At 38.9% G+C, this 21,925-nt stretch overlaps 3 protein-coding genes across 4 annotated transcripts in view; 1 reads left to right on the top strand and 2 right to left on the bottom strand.

Moving 5' to 3' along the window:
• Nucleotides 1-920: 920 nt before the first annotated feature.
• LOC116710169 (phosphatidylinositol 5-phosphate 4-kinase type-2 gamma-like) lies at nt 921-8,633 on the bottom strand. Its single transcript, XM_032549034.1, has 10 exons — nt 7,865-8,633; nt 7,684-7,781; nt 5,822-5,918; nt 5,220-5,369; nt 4,312-4,458; nt 3,502-3,540; nt 2,356-2,469; nt 2,025-2,277; nt 1,814-1,917; nt 921-1,684 (listed from the first exon to the last, which is right to left on the bottom strand). The coding sequence occupies exons 1-10, from the start codon at nt 8,021-8,023 to the stop codon at nt 1,604-1,606; spliced, it is 1,242 nt and encodes a 413-aa protein (XP_032404925.1). The 5' UTR covers nt 8,024-8,633; the 3' UTR covers nt 921-1,603.
• Nucleotides 8,634-8,835: 202 nt separating this feature from the next.
• On the bottom strand, nt 8,836-13,847 carry LOC116710171 (insulin-like growth factor-binding protein 3). The gene is made up of 4 exons (XM_032549036.1): nt 12,393-13,847; nt 11,839-11,867; nt 11,633-11,752; nt 8,836-10,452 (listed from the first exon to the last, which is right to left on the bottom strand). The coding sequence occupies exons 1-4, from the start codon at nt 12,715-12,717 to the stop codon at nt 10,348-10,350; spliced, it is 579 nt and encodes a 192-aa protein (XP_032404927.1). The 5' UTR covers nt 12,718-13,847; the 3' UTR covers nt 8,836-10,347.
• A 1,056-nt stretch (nt 13,848-14,903) lies between these two features.
• Nucleotides 14,904-21,925, top strand: part of LOC116710861 (SPRY domain-containing protein 3-like) — a 31,583-nt gene continuing 24,561 nt past the window's right edge. The window contains exons 1-6 of one of the 2 annotated variants that reach the window (XM_032550140.1): nt 14,904-15,024; nt 16,372-16,519; nt 16,607-16,682; nt 19,372-19,496; nt 20,272-20,404; nt 20,484-20,672. In XM_032550140.1, the coding sequence (XP_032406031.1) occupies nt 16,392-16,519; nt 16,607-16,682; nt 19,372-19,496; nt 20,272-20,404; nt 20,484-20,672 (651 nt within the window). In that variant the 5' untranslated portion in view covers nt 14,904-15,024; nt 16,372-16,391. The remainder of the gene's footprint in view (nt 15,025-16,371; nt 16,520-16,606; nt 16,683-19,371; nt 19,497-20,271; nt 20,405-20,483; nt 20,673-21,925) is intronic. The other variant, XM_032550141.1, reaches the window with a different exon arrangement.

Genomic DNA, 21,925 nt, shown 5'->3' with positions numbered 1-21,925 from the left:
TGAGATGAATGATGGAAGTTTAATGATGAAAATAGACTTAAAAAAAGTCCAAAAGTCCACAAAACCTGGCAGCACAGTAGAGCAGAAGGCTAGGGCTCAGCACTGGTAGCAACAGGCTACACGCATGGACAGGAACACATTGACAAGGACCCGACAGACGCTGAGACACAGGTGACATTAAATACACAGGAGGGTAATCACAGAAACGAGACACACCTGGGAAACAATCAAGGGGAAGACAGGACAACACGAAGACTCAGGGACACAGAAAACTCTAAATAAATACACAGAAAAACACAGAACATGACAATAAGTACAACAAAACCCAAGTTACTCATTTTTGTTGTCACTTACTTCTGGCCATACAATTTCATTCTGTATTTTCAAATGAATAAAAAGCCAAAAACATTTTCTTTTTGTTGTTGGCTGTTGACTTTTAGACAAACGGGGTTAAAAAAGGCTATAAAATCAAGAGAACATTTTGTGTAATGTGAAAAATGTCATAGGAAATGTCATACTTCAGAATGGAGCAAAGCATGTTTTTTTGTTTTGTTTCAGATCCCGACTACCAACTGGGGATGCAAACATCACCGTTGAAATGTTAGTGTAATTAGCACAATATATTGCTACATCTATAATCTAAACCTGCTTATTCAGATTTTATGTGACTGACCAACTCAAAGTAGTTCATAATTGTATAAATGAAAAGCTTAAAAATGTAAACATTGAGCCATGTTTAATCATAAACGTCTGAATAAAATCCAACGGTTTCAGAGGTCGTATTAAACAGAGTCTCAATGTGTGTCATTTAATCTCAGTATAAAGCCATTTGTTCAACAAAGGCCTCAGAGGTTTGTAAAACATTATCGACCAACGCAGGGTCAGGTTTTAAATCCATATCTGAACTTCTGAACATCCCGCAGAACTCACAAAGGTTTAATCTTTAAACGCTGGACATTAAAAAACATTCAAAAAGGCACAAAATGTTTCATTTTTTTTAATCCAGCGTCTCACTCGGCTTGCAAACCAGAAATATCTCTGACATTTAACACAGAAAAGTAAGTCACATGACTTCATCAGAAGAGGTCACATGACCAACAGGTTTTACTCCCTGGATGCAACCAGAGAAAATCTTTTTATGTCGACCTCTTTGATGCCTCTTTATAACGACCCGTCTTCTCTGTCCACAACACAGACATCTTGGTCTTCAAAGTTGTGTCGTTTCTGCTTTAGGTGAGTGCAAAACGCTGGACCCAGAAGTTTCCTCTCCAGCAGATTTTCAGTAGTTTTGGATTTGCTTTGCCCTTTAATAAAAGTCCATTTAGGATAGCCAAATTGTAAATTGTCTCTGGCTGTCTTTGCCTAAAATTGAAGAAGCTCACAATAAAATAAGCCTTCAGAGAGACTGTGCATCATCCGAAAACAGGAAGAGTTTGGCACGACTGAGGCCAGAACTATGCTCCAGATTGAATTATCTTAATGTGAGCACATTTTAATAAGTTGAATAAACATAAATACTTCTGCATAGACTTTTCAGCTGTAGATGTTTAGTGTTTCTTGTGGGTATTGTGCAGTTGGCATCAAAAGACAATCAATCCTTGAACTAGGCGAAGATCTTTGCGATGAACTCCTTGAAGCGTTTGGCGTACTGCTCAGGATGAACCGTTGTGATTTCAGCTCCCGCCTGCAAAGCACAAAGAGAAGCATGGCTGACTGAAAAGCAAGGAAGCAGAGGATGAAAGCCACCCTTTACGCCGGAGATGTGTTGCGTCCCCACGCTAAGCGGTCCCTTTTAAGAGTAATGCTCTCTCACCCCGTGTTTGACAGCCCTGGCAGCGTGAGCGGCTTTCTTCTTGGCATCATACTGCGTCAGCACATCAATCAGACCCATGAAGTACACCTCCCTCCTGGCAGCACCTACGAGGGAATGATTCACGGCGTCTGTTGAGTGACATTGATGCCAAAGTACGGCGAGCGCTCGCCATTTGCGGCTCTGCGTGAGGTGACGCTCAGGTGCCACTCACCCACGGCGCTCTGAACGGCGTACACGTCCACATAAGGGTCGAACTCCCCAGGTCCCATGGGCTTGAGCGAGCTCATGTAGCCAGCGATTCCTTCAGGGGAAGTGGAGCACGGAGGAGCAGCCGGGTCATTTTCATCCTCCTCTTCCTCCTCACAGGATGACTCCACATCGTCCTCCTCCTCTCTCTCAGCTCGCTCGGTATCATGGATGCCCAGCAGCAGGCTGTAGTCCATGATCCTCATGCGCACGAGAAACTGAGACGAGGACAACTTCAGCAACAGAAACCTTTGAAAAGGTTTCTATCGCAGACACTAGAAGCATCACTTTCTCACCTCGATATCTCTGCTGAGTTTGTTCATCACCTTCTCTTTCTCCTCATCGCTCACATAGATCTTCTGCATGTTATTCAAGAAGTCTGCATCCTTGTATGTGGGCAGCTCTTTGACCTGAACAAACATGGTTATGCTCCACATTTTGTTTTGTAAAGGTGACACAAAGCATTTTAGTCCCCGGTCTTCTTATTTAGGTTTGCTTTGTCTGCTTGTCCTTTACTCCTCTACCCCAGTAAAGGATGACAAGAGGAGCGTACCAGTAGCTACTGCTAAAGTGACACATTAAAAAACAAACAGATTTTTCATATTTTCAACTGGCCATGCATAATGCTTAATTTTTCACTGACCATTATTGTTTTGTAGGCGTAAATCAAACGCATTCAAAAGCAATGTTCTGACTACATTTCTTCAGTAAACATACTGCAACCAACACATCAGCATGTATTGCAATAGGCCAAACTCACACTTAAAATAATAATAATAAAAAACAACCTTAAATTGAATTTAGCATCTTTAACAATTCCTATAAATTTAACGCAGAATTTATCTGGTAATTTATTCCTTAAAGATCTATTAGGTTTCTTGGAACCTTTATCTGCAATCCATGATTTCCTTTTTCCCAGTGACATGAAGGAAACAACAGGACACTTCGGTCCATTTCTCTTCAAAATGGGAAAAACAAGAGAGCATGGAATTAAAGAAAGACAGATGTATGCTTACCTTCATAAGTTAAGAAATACAGTAGCTACGGTAGCCAGAGCGATAAACAAACAATGTAACACAACCCCAAATCGGGGTTATCAAGTCTCCATAGCAACCGATGTTTACATGCTAGCCACTTGTCTCACATTCAGAAACATAAGGGATGGAGCGGGGAGACTTTAAGCTCAATTTGCTGTCGTGAATAAACTGAACCACGTCAGGTGTCAATAAGTTTCACCAGTAATTTAGTAGAAAACAATTATATCATAATGTATTTTTTTATCACTATCAAATCTACTTCAATTAAAAGCTGGATTGCCATAAAGTTATTGCTACAGAGAGAGATGAGTTTGTTTTAAGGGTTTTTTACTCATCATTACTAACATATATACACAGCACATACTGTATAAAGTGATAGAGTGCATAGCTTTGATCTGATCTCACCTTTTCTTTAAAACTTGCTTCTCGAGTCAGCACGGAGCCCTGAACATGGAAAAATGGAAAAAGTAAATCAGCGTTACTTACTAAACACATTTGACTGACGTGCATCATAACTGGGATCAAATTGCTCTTGAAATTATTTTTATTTCAATTAAGTTGGACTGTGTTTATGTTGATGAATATGCAATTTTTAAATTAATTAATTTATTTCTGTCTGGTAGAATGTCTTCAAGCGACGTATTGTAAATTTGTGCAATGAAAATAAGTATGAGAAACGCTTTAAAACATAGTTACGGAAAATCTTTTGTATACGAGTTAAAAGCAAACTAAAGGTCACTGTTTTATGTGATATATAAATACTTTCCAATTCAACAGTCGATGTAATGTAAGGGCTATTTGTTGTTTCGAGTTCATTGGTGTACTAAAGCTCCATGTCAGGGGTCGCTGTGGCCCTTTTGAACTCAAATTGATATAAATTTACACAGGCAGCTGATGCAGGTAAACACCTTTTAAAGCTTTTTAGGGTGAAAACGTTCACTGTCTTTTTTTTTTTTTTTAAAAGGGGATTATTTATGGTAGAAGAGCTGTATTTACAATACTGTTTATGTTCACAATTTTATGCTGTTTGGTTTTAAACTGAAAAGTTATTACATTATTAGATTTATTGAATATAAAATGGTCAGAATGACTATGGTACGTTCTTATTGGCTAGTCATTACATTATTGGAACAGAAATAAACTTTTCCTTGATTATAAGGCAGGTTTCCAACATACATTTATGCCGTCCTGACTGACCTCTGAATCCTCACTCACCTTCAGGTCGTACTTCCTGTGTACTGGCAGCCTGTGGCTGAACATGTTCCTCATCACTAACAGGTAGGTGTCCTCGCTCTCCACCGTCACTCTGTACATGGCGAGGAACTGAGGGAGCAGCGTGCTGCCGTGGGAGGTGACAATATGCTGCAGGAGGACAGAGAACAAAAGACAGACGTCACAGATACAGGAGGAAAGCTTTCGTCTCTGTCTCCATGTGCCTCTTAACGTCTGTGTTAAATTAATGCCGATGCTTTCTAAAAAAAACAAAAAACAACAAACAAAAAAAAACTGGGTATTTAATAAAGATAAACAAATTAGGGTTTCAAACTTTCGCCTCATAGAAATCTGAGAAGTGTGGCATGCTTTTGTATTTATTTTGTTTTAATTAGCGTTGACTGTAATTTTAGAGTCATTGTCCTGCTGGAAGGGAAACCTCAGGGTTTCTTCCAGGTTACCTATCAAGTTGGATTAGCTTCTCTTTCCCTGCTGAAGAAAGCATCCCCACATCATGATGCTGCCACCACCACCACCGTGTTTCACCACAGTGATGTTGAGTTCAAAGTGATGTGAATTGCTACTTTTGTCCACTTGGCGTTTTGCGCGCATACCAGAGCATCAAATCTGGGTTTCATCCGACCAGAGAGTTTTCTTTCACGTGTTTCCAGAAAACCATCCAATGCAGCTGGATTTATACTGAGAGGCTTGTGCATTTTACACAAGACAATAATTTAGTTATTAAATTACTTTTAAAGGCAATTGGTTCTACTTGATTTCATTTGCAGCAAAGGGAGCCTGTCACATAAAATACATAAAAATTTTGTGGTTTAACAAAACATAAAAAGGTTCTAGCTTATCTTCCAGTACAAATGATGAAAAAGGAAAACAACTCATGCTTTTGCCAGTACCTGGTGATACTCTGACAGGATGCTGTGCATTTCCTCGACCTCCTCACTGGAAATCTCTTTTACCACCAAAGTGCGGTCGTATGATGTGAGCCGCAGCCCCATGTACTTCCCCTCCTCGTCTCTGAGAGGAGAGCTGCGGGTCAGAGAGACCTGAAGGAGAAAGAGGTCACCCAGCATGAAGAACATCGTTATCAACACGTAATTTCTCCTGAGTTAGATTGCAAATTTAAAAAGCATTCCAAAAAGAAAAACAGAACATTTTGTACAGACATCTGCAGACTTGTGTCAGTGTTTCACACAGAGACGCCATTTGGTTTTTCTTGAGTAAACTTAGCTCGCAGATTTTGCTCTGCTAGTACAAAATGTTGCCCATTATTGTGCGCTAAGCTAATGTTCCCTGTATGTTCTGAAGGATAACTCGGTGCAACACCTGGCACATGCAAATAAGGCACAGAGCCATGCAAATGCAGACTGGAGGACGTCAATAAAAAGCTGCCACAAAAGGAGAACACTGAAAGACGTGATCTTGTTCAAATAACACGGTTTGTGCTTCATCCATGTATTTGTGCACTTTCACGAGCTGAATAATGTTGAGTTCATACCTGGTAATCTTGATCCTCGATGCCAAAGCGCTCTCGCAGGTTTCTGAACACTTGTGGGCAGTACTCTTTGAATTTAAACTGGCCCGGAAGATTCTCCCTGGGAACAAAAGCAGTTTTATCAAGCAGGACGGTGAGCCACTGTTTACCACAGTCTGTCAGAGTTTATCGATGGTGTCTACTTTCATTATTTTCAAGTTCTCGCTGTTTTCCTGTTTCCACAGCAGGTCACATTAAAAACACACACACACACACACACAGATTCACATCAGTAAATAAAGTTAAAGTAACAACCTTTCAGTTTGAGAAAACATTTGTTATTCCTCACTCCACCTCTGTTATTGAAGTCTCTAAAAGAACTGCATTCCTGGATGGATTATGGGATTAACGAACAGTTACTCGGTTTTGCTCAGTCGGTTTCCAAGCTGAACTTTAATAAAAGCAGGTTGCATTTTGCTGTAAAATCCACCATCTGAAAATGGAAAGAGTACAGTAAACCCATCAAGACGTAGGCAGATGAAGAGAGCTGTGGAAGAGCTGCAGAGATCCATAACTCAGGTGGGGAAAACTGAAGACAGGAAAACCGTTCCACAAATCTGACCTAGATGGCAGAAAATAAAATATTTCCAAGATGTTGCTCTGGTCAAATGAAACCAAATTTAACCTTTTGGCTTACAGGCAAGATAAAAAAATAACGCTGCACATTACACTGACCACAACATGGTGGTGATCATGCTTTGTTACGGTTTATAGTTGAGTATGACCCAAGCTGCTTCACAAAGACAGAAAGTTACATAAGTCACAGAGGGAACGATGAAGGAGAAGCAACCAGGAGTAACAAGCAAGGAAAATATAAAGAACAAGAGAAACTGTGAGAAGGATCTGACAAAGGACTAAAGGGGAACTTAAAATACAGAGGAGATGATAACTGAAGCAAGGATCAGAATATAATGTCACTACAGCAACGGCACAGGAGGCAAAATAAAAGGAAATTGACTAATTAAGTCAAAATGGCATAAGAATTAAAGAAATGTTAGCAGTAACAAAACAAAATACAACGATTATTTAGAACCAGAGCAAAAAAAACTTAAGCAAATCCAACCCCTACGTTATATGAGCGTGACGTGTGTGTATTCATCCAGGGCACAGAGTTGGAGTAGCTGAGAAAAACAAGTCAACAACTTTAACGTTTGCCATAAGACATAATAGAGGTGTGGAGGACGCTGTTCTAAGATTTAAAAAATCTCATTTTGGACAACATGCAAGTGGATTGGAAAACTAACACAGTGGCATGGTGGTGGAAGCATCATTCTGAGGGGATACTTTTCTTGTTTCTTTTCTAAGTCACATAAAAACTGCTGGATGTCACTACAGTAAAAATCCCAAATTCTTTTATTTTTGTGAACTCACTCATTCTACCTCTGTTGTTGACATCTGGATTCCTGAGTGGATTAAGGGATTATTGAAAGGCCAGTCGGTTTTACACAATACGTTTGAAAAGTAACCTTTAATGGATACAGTTTTATAGCACGACTTTTAGAAATTGCTACAATGTTCCAACAAATCCCTCATTTAATAGTTTTGCCTCACATTTTAAGGCTAAAGTGTCCCTTTCCTTTTGAACTCAGCCCCACAAATAACTTACACTAAGTAAAATAAGCCGTAGCATGTTTGTTACTATCATTGCTATACTTTTAATTTTTAAAAGCTCTCACTGCAGTAGCATGAAACGCATACTTTTAATACTAGTTGAAAGTCTTGTGCTCTCTTAATGATAAACACAAAAAGCATAAATGGATAGAAAATCTGTGCAGTCTTAGAGGAAGCAGAGCGAGTGTTCCCGCAAAGAGAGCAGAGCACATTACTTGTTGAAGCAGTGGTTCATCACTTTGATCTTCGCGTTGGCTTTGAAGTCGTCCGGGAGCAGCATGACAGGTACAGGCACCTGGCCCAGGTCATTAATCTGCGCATGATCAATGGGCGACATGTTAATGAGCGCCACATAAACCGATCGCCGTTCAACGCAAAGTTCGCCTGCTTGAATACCGAGTGATTGACGCCCCACATCAGGACGCTCAGCACCGGGTCGCTGGCTCGGAAGACTTTCACCTTCTGCTGCACGAAGTGCTTCTTCTTCGTCTTCCTTTTGGGCTTCAGAGGGCCCGAGGGGACGGAGGAGGAGGAGGCGGCGCTGGGGGAAGACATCGCGCTGTCTCAGGTTATCCGTCCCTCGGTCTGAGTGAGCAGCAGGCTTTTTTTTTTTTTTTTTTGCTGTTGCTCCTGTCGAGTCCTGTGTGTATGTAAAGCAGGGGCTGCAGTTGAAGTCCGCCTGCGGAGTCTCAGCAGCAGCTGAGGCTTTTAGCTCAGTGGCTCTGCGCGGTCCAGTAACAGAGAGTGAAACAAGAGCGGAGCTCAGGGACAGTATATACCGCAATCAATGTAATTAAACATTAACCAGATGTATGTGGGTGTTGTATTTATCTCATGAATGTGCGCCTTGTAGCATTAGTATGGCAGTGACCTTAACGTACGACTGCAGTGAGGTAATTTAACCTGTTATTTTAGAGACGTGGGCCTGAGCAGAGGCACGGTGAGGAACAGGAAACACCGTCAATATTAGAAATCTACCACCATTAGGAAGTTATTTAAAAATGAAGCACTGAGACGATGCGTTCGGTCTATGTTCCCCCTTTAAGAAGTATTAAATGTAGATGTGCATTTAAGTTTTAAATTGTTACATTTAAATTGACTAAATTACTAATTGTTGATTTTTTTTAGTGACCAAAAAAAGTTTGATAGCAAACATGTCAAGAGTGGTTTCAGTTTATATGGCAAAGTCTAAATGTTTTTAAATATATACAATATTTATATAACTATATTTGGGTGATGGCGAGAGAGCCAATATTCAACTACTACTACTACTACAAATATTAAATAATAATAATAACAATAACAGTGTTTGTGCTGCAGAACTGAGTAATGTGGCTGCATACTATAACCTCTGGTTGTGATAACACTTTTTTACATATTTTTGGCATTTTTCAATATTTAACTGGGATTACTGGGATTAACTGGCTTCATCTTAACCTATATAATCTTACTGCTATGAAGCTGACATTGAACTGTTTAAAATCTAATTAAAAAAACTTCTCCGAGGTTTTTTTTCTCTTATACTTCCTCTTATAATGCGTTACTCTTCTCAAATTATCAGTTGTTCCTTTTTTAAATCCAGTTCATACAAATGATGAGCCAGATTAGGATGATATTAAGCTCAGTCTAGATATTACTTACATGAATTGATACACAGTTTTGCAACTTTCAATACATCAAATGTGCATCAGAGGAATAATTTTGAATTGTGGTTCAAAACTCTCTTATTAAATATTGATGTTTTAATATTTTTATTATGCTCTCGTGGTATTTGTGCTTTCTTTCACTTAATCTCCTTCTCATCAGTATGTGCTCATTTCAATTATCTTGTAGCCTCAGACGTTATCAGTAAGTGTTCTGACTCTTCTTAGAAAGGACAGATAACACTTTCCCGTATGTTAAAGTCCAATACAAGATCCTGTCTCAAAAGATATGTGTATCATTCATAAAGAAATAAAATTGTCAATTGTATTGCAGCCAATTATAATGCTGCAAGAAATGCTACAGGAAACACAAGAAGCCCAAAGGTATTTAATACATTTTTAGGCAGCTAGTTGACTTCTTTATCATGAGTCCATTTGTTTATGCAGAAAGAAAGAAGAAAATGTTTTGTACAATATTTTACTTCACAAGAATACATTACACAAAAAGCAGTTTGTCAAGGACATTATTGTAATACTTTTTATTGTACTATTTTATTGTAATAAAATTATCAGTCATCATCACCAATATTAAAAGTCACCGATGTTATAAATAAAAAACATTCAGGTTGCTAAGTTCCCTCAAAGGAGTCCTAGTGTTTGCTTTTATGTGTAACACTAACATAATGAACAATTTAGCATAAATAGACGTATATACAGTCACATAAATATGGCGACATGTTATATATGCAGCAGGTACTTTTAAAAGAGAGTGGTTTCGAAGGAAAGTAAGGAGGAGCATACTGAAAATATGTAAATGTCACAGAACCTGAACACAGTCGTAAAAGAGTTTGTAATTTCTCATTACTAGCTGGTGAATGTTATGTAACTGATTTCTGTAAGTTTTAATTTGCTTATAAAAGTGTTAAAGGTTTTTGGCTGAATTTGTGGCACTCGGTTCATAATTGACATGCTTTCATTCTGTATTTAATTTTAGCTGGATTACTTTTAGTTGCAGTCCGATCTCCATTGAATGTGCAATGCAGCTGAAAGCGAAAGAATCAAATCAGCACAATCTGAGTGTATTCAGCAGAGGGCGTCAGGAGACAAAGTATGATCATTACGCATCTCCTCATAAGAAATGCGTAATGATCTGCTTTCTGACAGAAATGTAACGTATGAAAGGCGAGTTCGGGTTTTAGTCCGATGTTCCTTCATCTGTGACGTCTTTCCTGCTCCTCAGCAAATCACGTTGCCCTGTTGTTTAGTCTTCGGTGGGACGGGGAGGCCGTTCTCGTCCACACACCAACACTTTCCACGCTGCTTCCCCAGAGACGACCAGCACTGCACACAAAGAGCAAATGAGCAGAAATCAGTGCTTAATCAAAAACACCTTGTTTCTGTAGGACTGCATTCAACCTTTAAAGCTTGATATTATTTCAAAAATAATATATCTGGGATATGGGGTTGATGTTACTGATGTCAGAGGAATCACATTTTACACTAGAAGATTTAAAGGCTTTAAAAAAAAAAGTGTATTGCAGCACCACATGGTGTAGCTGTGGAGGCTATTAGTTGGAGTTCAGTCTGGGGTTCAGGTCATGACCCTGACAGCTTTGCTGTATATCTTCCCTTCTTCTCTATCACTTTTCTGCCTGATGACTGACAATCTTATAAAATCTTATAAAAAGGAATATGTGTATGACTGTATACAAATCACTGACTTAAGTTTTTTATGCAAAGATAAGTCCATCTAAAATAAAAAAGTAGAATTAGTATGAGGCAGGTTGTTCAGGAAATGACTTTGTTTTTGAGCTACATAATATGGGAGTGGGAGGAGGGCAAGTCGTTCATTTTTTTGCTCCGCCTGGGAGCTATGGACGCAAAATTGCTCTTTCATCATAAATATATAAACTTTTTTTTATTAATGGCATTCAGCTCTGGAATTGTCAGCAACATTCATTTTAATCAGCTCTATTTCTTTAGTAAAGTTTTTTTGTTTTTTTTGTTGTGGGTTTTTTTTTCAAATAGTTCCCTGGCACACCCAGAAACATGCAGATCTGAACATGGCAAAATTATGATTTAATCAAGATGCTGTGATAGTGTATTTAAAATGGGGCAAAGGTTATTTTTATTAAATTTAGAAGTCATGAAAACGACTGGAAGAAAACAACAAAAAAACATAAAAATGGAACTTCACCCCAAAATATACAGCCTGGCTACATGTTTAGCAATTAGCATCAATGTAGCCAAAACTATGCAAAAAAATCTCCAGGGACACAGGAGGGGTAGGAAAACAGACAACTTCAACTTTACTTTCTATTGCCATTAATCCACAGTTTTCTGACTTGTCTCTTAATCATCATAATACATCCACCTGGCCAGATATTATCCTTTCAGGTGAGTCAACCAAATACAATAATACGTGTGTAGTTTGTCTAATACAAACTAAATATCATTAGTTTAAATACGTGGAATGAAACTTGAATTTTCTGACAAGGTTTTTCTTTATTTAGAATCCTACCTGCTTCCTTTTGTAGAAACCACTTTTATCACAGTTGGGTATGTAGATATCATGATGGGACTTAAATAAATGGGCATCAAGACCTTGGATGACTTTCATTAGGAGTTTGCGACAGGGAGCCTGCAGGAAGAGACGGATACATGTAGCGTTAACAGTGCACGATAAACAGTTTACAGTTTGCTGAAATAGATATAGATCATTTTTACCTCATTGGGTTCCTCAGTTGGCGCTGGTTCTAAGATCAGACAAATGGAAATACAGCAGACATTATTTACTTTGCTAAAGTTCCAAAAGGAAATGTTCAAGTAGCTATTGTGCATCCTTTTGTTCCATGTTTAACTTGTGGCAGACAAAAAGCAGTCAGATTGATAAAATCCACATCTGTGGGAAAGTAATGAAAAGTTACAATGAAAGTATTTTCTGACCATTCAACACAGAAATTGTATTCCTGCCTACAATGCTATCCAATCACATCCAAAGTAAACTGGTAATTTTCCAAAACCACTAAACCAAAGTAACTCATTCATCCACTCAGCCCTGCAACAAACCTTATTGAAGCGCCATCAGCTGATGATGTGCACAGAGCTTCAGACTAATTAAACGCATTTTACTTCACAAAACACATAACTCCCAGCAACAACGTGAATAAAGAAATTCCTAGCATTTGAAATGACACTGAAATCCGTAGAGGAGAGCTGTATACATATATAGAGGGTCCAGTCGACAGATGAGGCAGAGAAAGTAGCTCTGTATGCCTTACCTGCAGGGTTGACCTGTGGAGTCGGTGTGGTGCTGCTGACATTGCTGCAGACTCCTCTACCCTCCAGCAGGGCACGAAGGGGCCTCGGCTCATCCTGGGGAGGCTCACAGCGCAGACCCAGGGCACAGTTCAGAGTGTAGACGCCGCACGGCTCCCCAGGAGCCAGAGAGGCCACGTTCAAACCCACGGGCTTTCCTGTGCAGGTTGGACATCCTCTTGATGGTGTGGTCAGGATGCTTGACAGAGCAACATCCCGGACGAGCAGTATCAAGATGTTTACATACAGCAGCATCTTGATTTGAAGGCTTTCCATAAGTAATTTCATCCTAATAGAGGCTACTACTACGTTTCTGTAAAGATGTCCTGTAGTCAGAAATTTTTAACTCCTCTGACTGCAGTCTCTCCGTCTATAATAGCTGGGTATAATTTCCTTCTGCCAAGACAGTGATGATAAGGCAGACAGGCACTACTGGCAGCACCTTTTAAGGAGCCTCCAGCAGCGAGTAAAGGTATATGGGAGGGTACGAGATGGAGAATGTTAGATTTTCCTCTCATTTTCACGCAGCTGAGCACACCCCCAGTTTGACAGGACACACACACACAAAGACTCACACACGTTCAACCAGTTTGTTGTCTGTCAGCATGGAGAACTGTAGTGTTTTCAACACTGGCATAAATCACAGGTAATCACAGTGTTTAACGCTCCATTGCTCTGACTTTTCCCCATCTGGAGAGTCATTTATTTACGGAGACAATGCCTGAATGTGGTAGACCAGGCCAGTGAGCCAGAACCCAGTCTACCCAGTGACTGAATGAATATTTAGCATCAGTAATACTTTAGATCTCATACTTTTAAAAAGTATAGCCGTTCAAACATGACTTCTGTGAAATTAAAACAAAACAAGAAGAAAAAAAAAGTTTTAGGCTTTGGCTTAATAATGTAGTTTAATTATTTAGATTTACATTTTAAGATTAAATTTGGAAAAATGTGCAGAGGTCCCCTTAAAGTCAGAATTTAAAGATCAAACTATAGAAATTTCTTCCTAACCCTAAAGCCACAAATCCAATATGACTAAAATGTGTTATAGTGATATTTGCAATAGTTACACAATTTACATTTCTGGTGGTTTTTATTACATTAAATATTTTGCACAAAAATGCACAAAGTACCTTTTTTGTACAGGTTTTTCTTTTAGTGTTTTAATGTATAAAATGCAGATACATGCACTGCTGTTAGCTTGTATTGTCAGTTGGTTAATTGATGGTGCTTGATGATCATTTCACCACCTTGGTACTGGAATATTTAGCAGTTCTGATGTTTCATTTGATCAGTGGATTCAGATCCAACAAGAAAATGGATGGTACAATATTTTTTTAGTTGATAACACACAGCTAAAATAAATAAGATTTAAGCTCTTGGTTGCCATTTAGTCCATTATTTCAATGAAAAATAAACTCATATGCCACAGTTTAAAAGCATGGATGTTTTTATTTATTTATTTATTTTAAGTTCTAAAGAACTTTAGCGAAATATACATACAAAATTGGCAAATAGATCATTTGAACTGAAGCCAACAATTAATAATTCTTACTGGTTTTCTGACTGGGAAATTATTGTTACTCCAAGATCCAAATTCCTACTTAACATGTAGGTAGAAGATGCTCAAACTAGTCCACCTTTTGATTTCTTGGGGCTAAGCTCCACATTAAACTGTTATTTGTTTCATATTTTCCTTTTAAACAGTGTAATACTAAAATTTACTCCGATTACCACTAATCGTAACCCAGGTTCCACCAGTAGTATTTATATTGGAGAACAAATGGCTTCAGATCTTGTAGTTGGAATAGACACATTTGTCAACCAGATTACAAGTTCATTTATAATAGCATTTATCATATTATAGTCACTACAGACATTAATTTATAAAAACAACCATGGAAACAATATTAGAAATCCGCAAGTTAAATTGCGTCATTTGATTTTTGACATAAAAAGGTATTAATTTCAAGAGAGTAGAACAATTTTATTCTGACACGTTTCAGTATACAGTTTGTGATGTTTTTCTTTAATAACAGTATCCTGAATGATTTCACAGCATTTCAAACTTGGTTGCAGTTTGTGAGGAAATGACTTGTCAAGGTGTGTCGCTAAATGCTCAGTGAGTAACATTAGCAGCTTAGGGCAGAACAGTCCCAGGCTGTAAATTCCACACTGAGTCACTGACCTACGGCAGTGGTCTCTGTTACACAGTCTGTGACAACACTGGTTTTGTAAATAAGAAGTCAAAAGCCAGAAATAAAAGATAGTTCTCACCACATACTATAAAGTATAATTTTAAAAGAAAATAAGCACGTACATAACTAAAACAAGTAAAAAACAAAACAAAATGAAATGGACCAGAAATAAGCACTTAAAATTAAAAAAGAAAAAAAATATATCGTTTTTAGAAAATGAGTAAAATGCATTCAAAACTACTGCGCTCTGGCACTGCGCGGGTTAAAAGTTTCTCACATTTGATTGGTTGAAGGGGCGGGACTTCCGGGAGAGCAGGTTGGACATAAAGTGACAGACTTCACCTCCTGAAATTAAGAAGAAAAACCCGACGGACGACGCGTTACAAGTAATAAAACAGTAAGAAACCAGCATAAGATTAAGAGTCTTTGAATAGCATCGGCGTGACGTGGGGTAAACTGCTGTTTTCGTTTCATAATCAGCCCCACGGCGCGGTAATGTTTTAACGCTGGAAACAGCTAGCCGGCCAACAGTCCTGCGTGTACTTTACGAGGCTGCGTTTAGGGGCGGCTCGTAATTTCATGGTTTAGGACGTATTCATACACCATCATTAAAACTGAGCATCTCCGGTATTTATTTACTTTTTCAGAACACACGACCTGTTAAGTCCAGGTAATTAGTCGCATTTAACTGATATTAGACGTCAGTTTAGCCATAAAGGACTCATGGTTTCAAGTCATTGTTCCTCCACATAGGAAACATACAGAGTTCAGTTTTAGGTAAATGAGAGTGACGTAGCAGGCAGGATGATACTTCTGATTTATTTGTCGGTAGAAAGACAAACAGATCAATTCAGTTTACTCAGAATACAGTAAAGTATGTAGACAACGATACCCGGTGATGTTATGATATATGGTTCATTAAAATAGGAATGAAAAAAAAGATATACAATAATAAATTATATTACATTCTGGATACGTTTTATGTAGATTTACAAAACTGCGCCATAAACTTTTTAATAATAAACTGCTTTTTAGTTTACAGGAAAGCCAGTCACAGATTCACCGGATAAAAATAAAAAAAGTTAACTGGATCTAATTTGTAATTACTTGAACATTTTATGCTGAGCTTTAATATACCATTCACATCTGTATTTGTGTTTTTAGACTTTCTGAACTGAAGTTCTGAGTTTGGTTAGGTGACTCCCTTTTTGTTGAACGGTACATTTTTACAAGTGCTTCTAAGCATCTAAAGACCTGAGGAAAAGGCCCAATACCATCTCACGTTAAAACTGTTTTGTGTTTATGCCCATCGGCAGCTGAGTCTACGTCCAGGCCTGTACTTGTCTCTGGAATATGGGATTAAATGGAAAATCTCAAACTTCTCAAAGGAAAGGGTTTGGCCATAAACCATAAATCCATAAACATGTTGTTGTTAAGCAACAGTGGTGATCATCCTGTGGTTAACATTGGATGGGAAAGAGTGTTGTCTGGTTGGTTAAAAGATAACGTTTAAGTTCAACGGAAAACTGTATTAAGTTAAACAAAATAATGATGCACATAAAACTACTTAAAGTACCACTAAGACATCTCTACTCCAATGTGTTTAAACCCCACAACTTTATTCTTTTGTTTGATTTGTTTTTTTCAATCTTCTACCTTTCATGTCTTTGTGTCTTTTCTGAACATTAATGTTTAAAACCACAACTGCATCCGGTGTCGTTTTTTTTTTTTTTTTATGCCTCAGGCTGGGGATGATTTTCAGACATGGACGACATAAACCTTCATTATCGCTTTCTGAACTGGAGGAGACGAATTCGAGAAATTCGTGATGTGCGAGCAGTGCGTTACCGGGACCGGTGGAGGAATATGTTCAGAGATGGCGACATGCTCAGGTAATGGTGACGGACAAGCTGAAAGTGAGAAAGCTGCATGCTCTCAGCTGAAGTAATAACTCTGTCTTGTTCCTGATGAATCTGTAGGTACCATGGGGATTCAGATGAGGTCGGCTGTTTTGTGTCAGGCAGACCCTTGTCAAAAAAGAGGCGCTATTTTGAAGTAAGAGCTGATGGTTCCTTCTTATTCTATTCTTCTTTTCACACAGGAGCTCATATTTCCTCTGGTACTTGTTGTATGACAGGATGCATGTTTCTATTAATGTGAAAGCAGCAGCTTTACTGTTACTCACCATGTGATACACAGTCTTGGGGAAATAAAAGTACACCCTCCTTCAGTCTTAGAGTTTTACTCAGCTGTTGCATGGTACAATTCATTGAGAGTTTACCAGGTTCTTGCCTCAGGTGTACAAAGAAATACAAGCTATGCCAGACTGTCATTATTTATCATAGATGAACCCAAAATTAGTCAACACCTTTTAGCAAGAATGAGTCGAAGTAGTTGCTGTTGGCATGCCTATCAGTCTCTGACATCTTTTTAGAGGAATTTTGACCCACTATTTATTACAACATCACTTCATGTTGTCTATGTACTACTCTTAAAGTCCTGCCATTGCGGTTTAGTCAGGTTGAGAGCTCTGCTTTATTAATTCATCGCAACAGCTTGATTTTCTCCTATTCAGCCATTCACTGTGGATTTACTGCTGTGTTTGGGTTCATTGTCTTGTTCCAGGATGCTGGAACAGATTGACTCTAGAATAGTTGGCTATAAAGAAGTTCATGACGGACTCGATGACTCCAAAGGGTGTGCTGGTTCCATAGCTGCAGAATGAGCCTGAATCATCAACCCTGCACCACAGTTCATGGCAGCTGATGAGATGTTTGTGTTGATATGCTGTTTGGTTTTCTCAAAACAAGTCTTATAGGCAGAGTATTGTGTAAAACGGACTTTTTTGAGCTTTATGTTGTGATATGATGTCTTTCCCTCATCTAAGTCAGACCTGGAGTTTTGCTTTGATTATTTCATTCATCTTTGAGAAATACTTTATTCTCCCATGGCAAACATCCGGGGGTGCCTTGCTCCCACAAAGTGCCGCCTATTTCCACAAAAACAGTTTCTAATGAGAATTATTGTTGTGATGACGCACTGAAAGCGGGGTATCGGAAAGAGCAAGAGACAGAGGCTCAATTTTAAGGCGTCAAATTGCAAAAATCAAATTTTTTTTAAAGTCATGTTGGAAAAAACAGCATTTTTCCAACAACTGAAGGTAACGTAGTTACTTAATTGTGCTGTAAAATGGCACAATGTGCCTGGAAAAGACATGCCTTTTTAAAGAAGGCTGACTCTGTTCTGGAGCTGATTGTGTAAAGAAAGATGAATCAACTCAGGAAGTTTTCTTGAGTCAGAGGGTTCTTCCAACCTGCTGCAGGAGATCCTTCCTACTCACAGCTATAAATATTTAAAATAAAATGGATATTACTACTATATTTTTGAATTGAATTAACTAAATATTAGTTGTAAATGTTCATATATTTAAGCCAAATTATGTCATTTTAATCCTGTGTAAGTTGGGTAAAATCCTCAGTAAACTCAAAATTTTGCCTCTATTTCTTGTTTTGAAAACTCTGCATCATAAATCCACAATGGAAAAACAACGGTTCAGCTGCATCATTAAAAGCACCAAAATGATGACATTGATATTTGTGGTGAATGTGGGAAAACTTCTGAGCAGAACTGTATTTCCTGCTGCAGAGGAAACATTCAAAATAAATGTGTAAAACCACTCAGTAGTTCTTCTTTACAAGTAGAAATGTAGTAGGCTCATTACTCAGATAGCTGTAATTATTTGGTCATTTAAACTTTTGTCAAAGGAACTCTTTGTATGTCTATAAATCCACATTGCAAAACTTTTTGTGGTGTTGAATTTGCACTAAAAGACCCTAAACTATGCCGGCTTGCTCTGAAGAATGCCAAACTTTAATTATGTTATCAATCGGCTCAAATTCTAACACTTAACATTCAGAAAATCCCAACTAATCTGTTTTCTAACAGATTATTAAAAATTTGGTCCTTACAGTTGCAGCACCGAGGCATAAAGATAAGCTTGGGCTGTAATTTTTGACCTTTGGGCGCTTATGACTCAGTTATCTTTGGCCGTCACTGTGGTTTCTGAGCGTTTGCTCATTTCTTTGTGATCTAGATACTGTACATGACAAGCATCCGAGGACAGTGAGTGTTTCTGAGTTCGGCATGCTCTAACTTGCCTTACAGTTACATCCTGGCTGGTTTAATGTGCGGTGAAGTTTTCACCCCCGAAACTTACTGGCGGCTCATTCTTCTGACTCAGCTGTTCAGGAAGAGAAAGAAAACCGTAGATATGTGGCAGTAAGTGAAACGTTTACCGATTGGAGATCTGATTGGAGATGTGGGGGTTTCTCTGCTGGTTACAGGGAAACGCAGGATTATTTCTTTTTACGCCCATTGAACCAGCGGTGAAATGAGGTCATGGGAAACCATTTGAAAGTTTCCTCTTCCTTGTCTCTGTGGATTGTGCTATAAATGTGCCCCATCAGGCGCCCTGAAGCTGATGTCATGTGGTCACTGTGTAGTTATGAACGCTTGACTTAGAAATGTAATCAAGCAAAAACAGAACAAACTCATCGCAAAATAAAATCTAATCGATTTTGTCATTGAAAACTAGAGGCAGTAAATCTCCTCTCAGCTTCTCGTTTTCTAATATTCCCGTGTTTGTCCCAACATACCAGACATAAACATGCATTCCCACCCAGAGGGCTTCTTTGGCTCTTGGCATGTGTTTATCTTGCAATAATGAAGTCCTTGTTCTTTCCAGGTGACTGTCAATGACACAGGAGTGAGGGGGATGATTGCTGTCGGTTTGGTGCCTCAGTCCCACAAGCTGGACCATCAGCCTGGCTGGCTCCCAAACTCTGTAGCTTTTCATGCAGATGATGGCAAGTAGGTCATGATGATTTGTTTTAATTTTTACTGTGAATTGTAAGGTTGCAGATTAGTTCATCTCTGGCTCAGTTCAAGCCTCGCTAACGCTTCCACATTTTGTGAAACTACAATTAGAAATGTCTCTGTATTTCATTGGGATTTTAAGTGATGGACTAATGTTGGTTCTTTTGTGTTTTGTTTTTTTTTTACATAAGAATCTCAAGTGTGGTGTGATTTGTATTTCTGCTCCCTTCAACCTAATACCCCTAAATAAAATCCAGTCCAACCTTTTGAAGTGCTACTAATTCATTCTTTACATTAGCATTTCTATTAGCATTGCCTTTGTAATTTGATCTCAGTTTCCAGCCATTCTGGGAAGTAGTATACAGTATATTATAAAGCAGTGTTAGACTATAAAATAATATTCCAACAGCTGAACATCACTTAGAGCTTTGTTTGATCTATTTAAAATGGAAAGAGTATGGCACAACTGCAAACTTACCAAGATAATCCCCTCTTCTTTTCCTCCTCAGTCATCCATTAGTTGATGCTGTTTTTGTGATAAATCCAAATAAAAATACATTACAGTTTGCTTTTTTAATGTAACAAGTTGAAGAGATATTAATTCTGTTTCAAGTCGCTGCATGTTATTTCAACACTTCTTATATTTTTTACTCAATTCTCTTCAAAGTGCTGTATGTGTCTTGTATTTAGATGATGATGATAAGCCTTGGCATGGCAAATAACCCGTCACATTTCATATATTAACATGTCCTATGTCTCTTCCCTGCAGGCTCTATAATGGCAGCACAGTTGGACAGCAGTTCGGTGCCAAATGCTGCAGAGGTGACAAAATTGGTTGTGGAATATCGTTTGACTCCGATGACGGACAGATAACAGTGTATTTTACCAAGAACGGTGAAGAAGTAAGTGTCCTGTTTTTCACATACAAACCCTACCAGATGTGTCTCTAAACATTTTCCGGGTCTCCAAACGTTTGCTCAGATCGGCAGTGTTGAGATCCCAGCGTCTCCTGAAGATCTCTACCCTGCAGTGGGGATGCACTCGCTGGGGGAAGAAGTGGTTTTGGACCTGAATGCTGAATGGAGGATGGAGGAGGATGATGGACAGATGATAGTTGATAGTCATGAAGAGGACTGGAGCCGTCTCCATGACGTCAAAGTGACGGGCACGGTAAGTCATTCAGAGGGCTTGTCAGTCCTGAGGGAAATGTGCAAAAATTTCTTTGCGTGAGTCACTTCAGGCAGCGTCAGCTGTGATTAGCATCTAAAAGTTGGACGTTTAAAAACTACGAGATGGAATTAGACGAAGATGAGCTGCAAAGGCCTCCTCTTCAGGCCTCAATGTGAGAAAATCTGCATTTCGATGGGGCTGCGGTTCTTCTTCATTTTGTCCATGAGAGTTTTTTGTGAGTACTGATGGCACCTTTACTGAAAAGAAAAAAGCAGTATGAAAAATTGTCTGAATAAATATTGTAAGTGCTCTGTTAAATGGGTGAAGTTAATCAAATATGCCCGTTCTCCAGCTTTAGCAAAGAAAACCTCACACCTAAAAACACTTACCAAGTCTCCCTCTGAATATTTTGGCAGGTTTTTTTTCCCCCAAAACCCCAAACTACTTCAAAAATGTAACAAAAAACAAAACGGAACGTTCTGTGCCTTGCAAAAGTAGCTATTATTCTTGAACTTTTCCACATTTTGTCACATTACTTCTGCAATCGTCGATATATTAAGATTTAATCCGTTAGACCAACACAGGGTAGCATTTTATGAAGTGAAAGGAAAATTATGCAAAGTTTTATTTTTAGTTTTTACAAATAAAAATCTGAAAACTTTGATCTACATTCTATTTAGTCGTTTAGCTGAGCTCATTATCAGCTCAAGCTCAGTCAGATTTGATAGAGGGATTGTCTGTGAACAGCAGTTTTTATGGCTTGCTGCAGATTCTGTCAGATTTTGGTCTAGACTTTGACCAGGTTGTTCTAATACATCAATATGCTGGAATCTAAACCACCCCATTGATTTATGTTGAGGGTTGTTGTCTCTGGAAAATGAGGCTCTGCTCCAGTCTTAAGTCGTTTTCTTTTACCCCTCCAGGGGGTCTTTTGTGGGCTCTAGTGTCCCTTATGTGATAGTGGGCTGACAGGAAACAGGGAAGGAGAGGGGGGAAGACATGCGGCAAATGTCGTCGGGTCAGGGAGTCGAACCCGTGACGGCCGCGTCGAGGACTCAAGGCCTCCAAATACGGGTCGCGCTACGCCCTACCCCACCACGGCACGCCCAAGTCGTTTTCTTTTAATGACAGGTTTTCTTCCTGTATTCAGCACTATCCACCTTCCCAGAAGAGAACGAGTCTCTACCAAATGATAGTGCCTGCACCATGTTTCACTATGAGGATGGTCTCTTTAGGGTGACGGATTTCCTCCG

Source organism: Xiphophorus hellerii, chromosome 20 (assembly GCF_003331165.1).
Source record: "Xiphophorus hellerii strain 12219 chromosome 20, Xiphophorus_hellerii-4.1, whole genome shotgun sequence".
NCBI lineage: Eukaryota > Metazoa > Chordata > Actinopteri > Cyprinodontiformes > Poeciliidae > Xiphophorus > Xiphophorus hellerii.
Note: the sequence above shows the minus strand (reverse complement) of the source record. Positions and strands in the feature narration are given on the sequence as shown.

What these genes read in the sequence shown, in the direction of transcription:
- LOC116710169 (XM_032549034.1), bottom strand. Translation starts at nt 8,023, where the DNA reads ATGTCTTCCCCCAGCGCCGCCTCCTCCTCCTCCGTCCCCTCGGGCCCT. An exon ending in TGTGGGGCGTCAATCACTCG is followed by an intron (nt 7,782 to 7,864) that starts GTATTCAAGCAG and finishes GATCATGCGCAG; the next exon opens with ATTAATGACCTGGGCCAGGT. An exon ending in CCAGGGCTGTCAAACACGGG is followed by an intron (nt 1,685 to 1,813) that starts GTGAGAGAGCAT and finishes TGTGCTTTGCAG; the next exon opens with GCGGGAGCTGAAATCACAAC.
- LOC116710171 (XM_032549036.1), bottom strand. Translation starts at nt 12,717, where the DNA reads ATGAAATTACTTATGGAAAGCCTTCAAATCAAGATGCTGCTGTATGTA. An exon ending in CAACTGAGGAACCCAATGAG is followed by an intron (nt 11,753 to 11,838) that starts GTAAAAATGATC and finishes CTCTTCCTGCAG; the next exon opens with GCTCCCTGTCGCAAACTCCT. An exon ending in GTTTCTACAAAAGGAAGCAG is followed by an intron (nt 10,453 to 11,632) that starts GTAGGATTCTAA and finishes CTTTGTGTGCAG; the next exon opens with TGCTGGTCGTCTCTGGGGAA.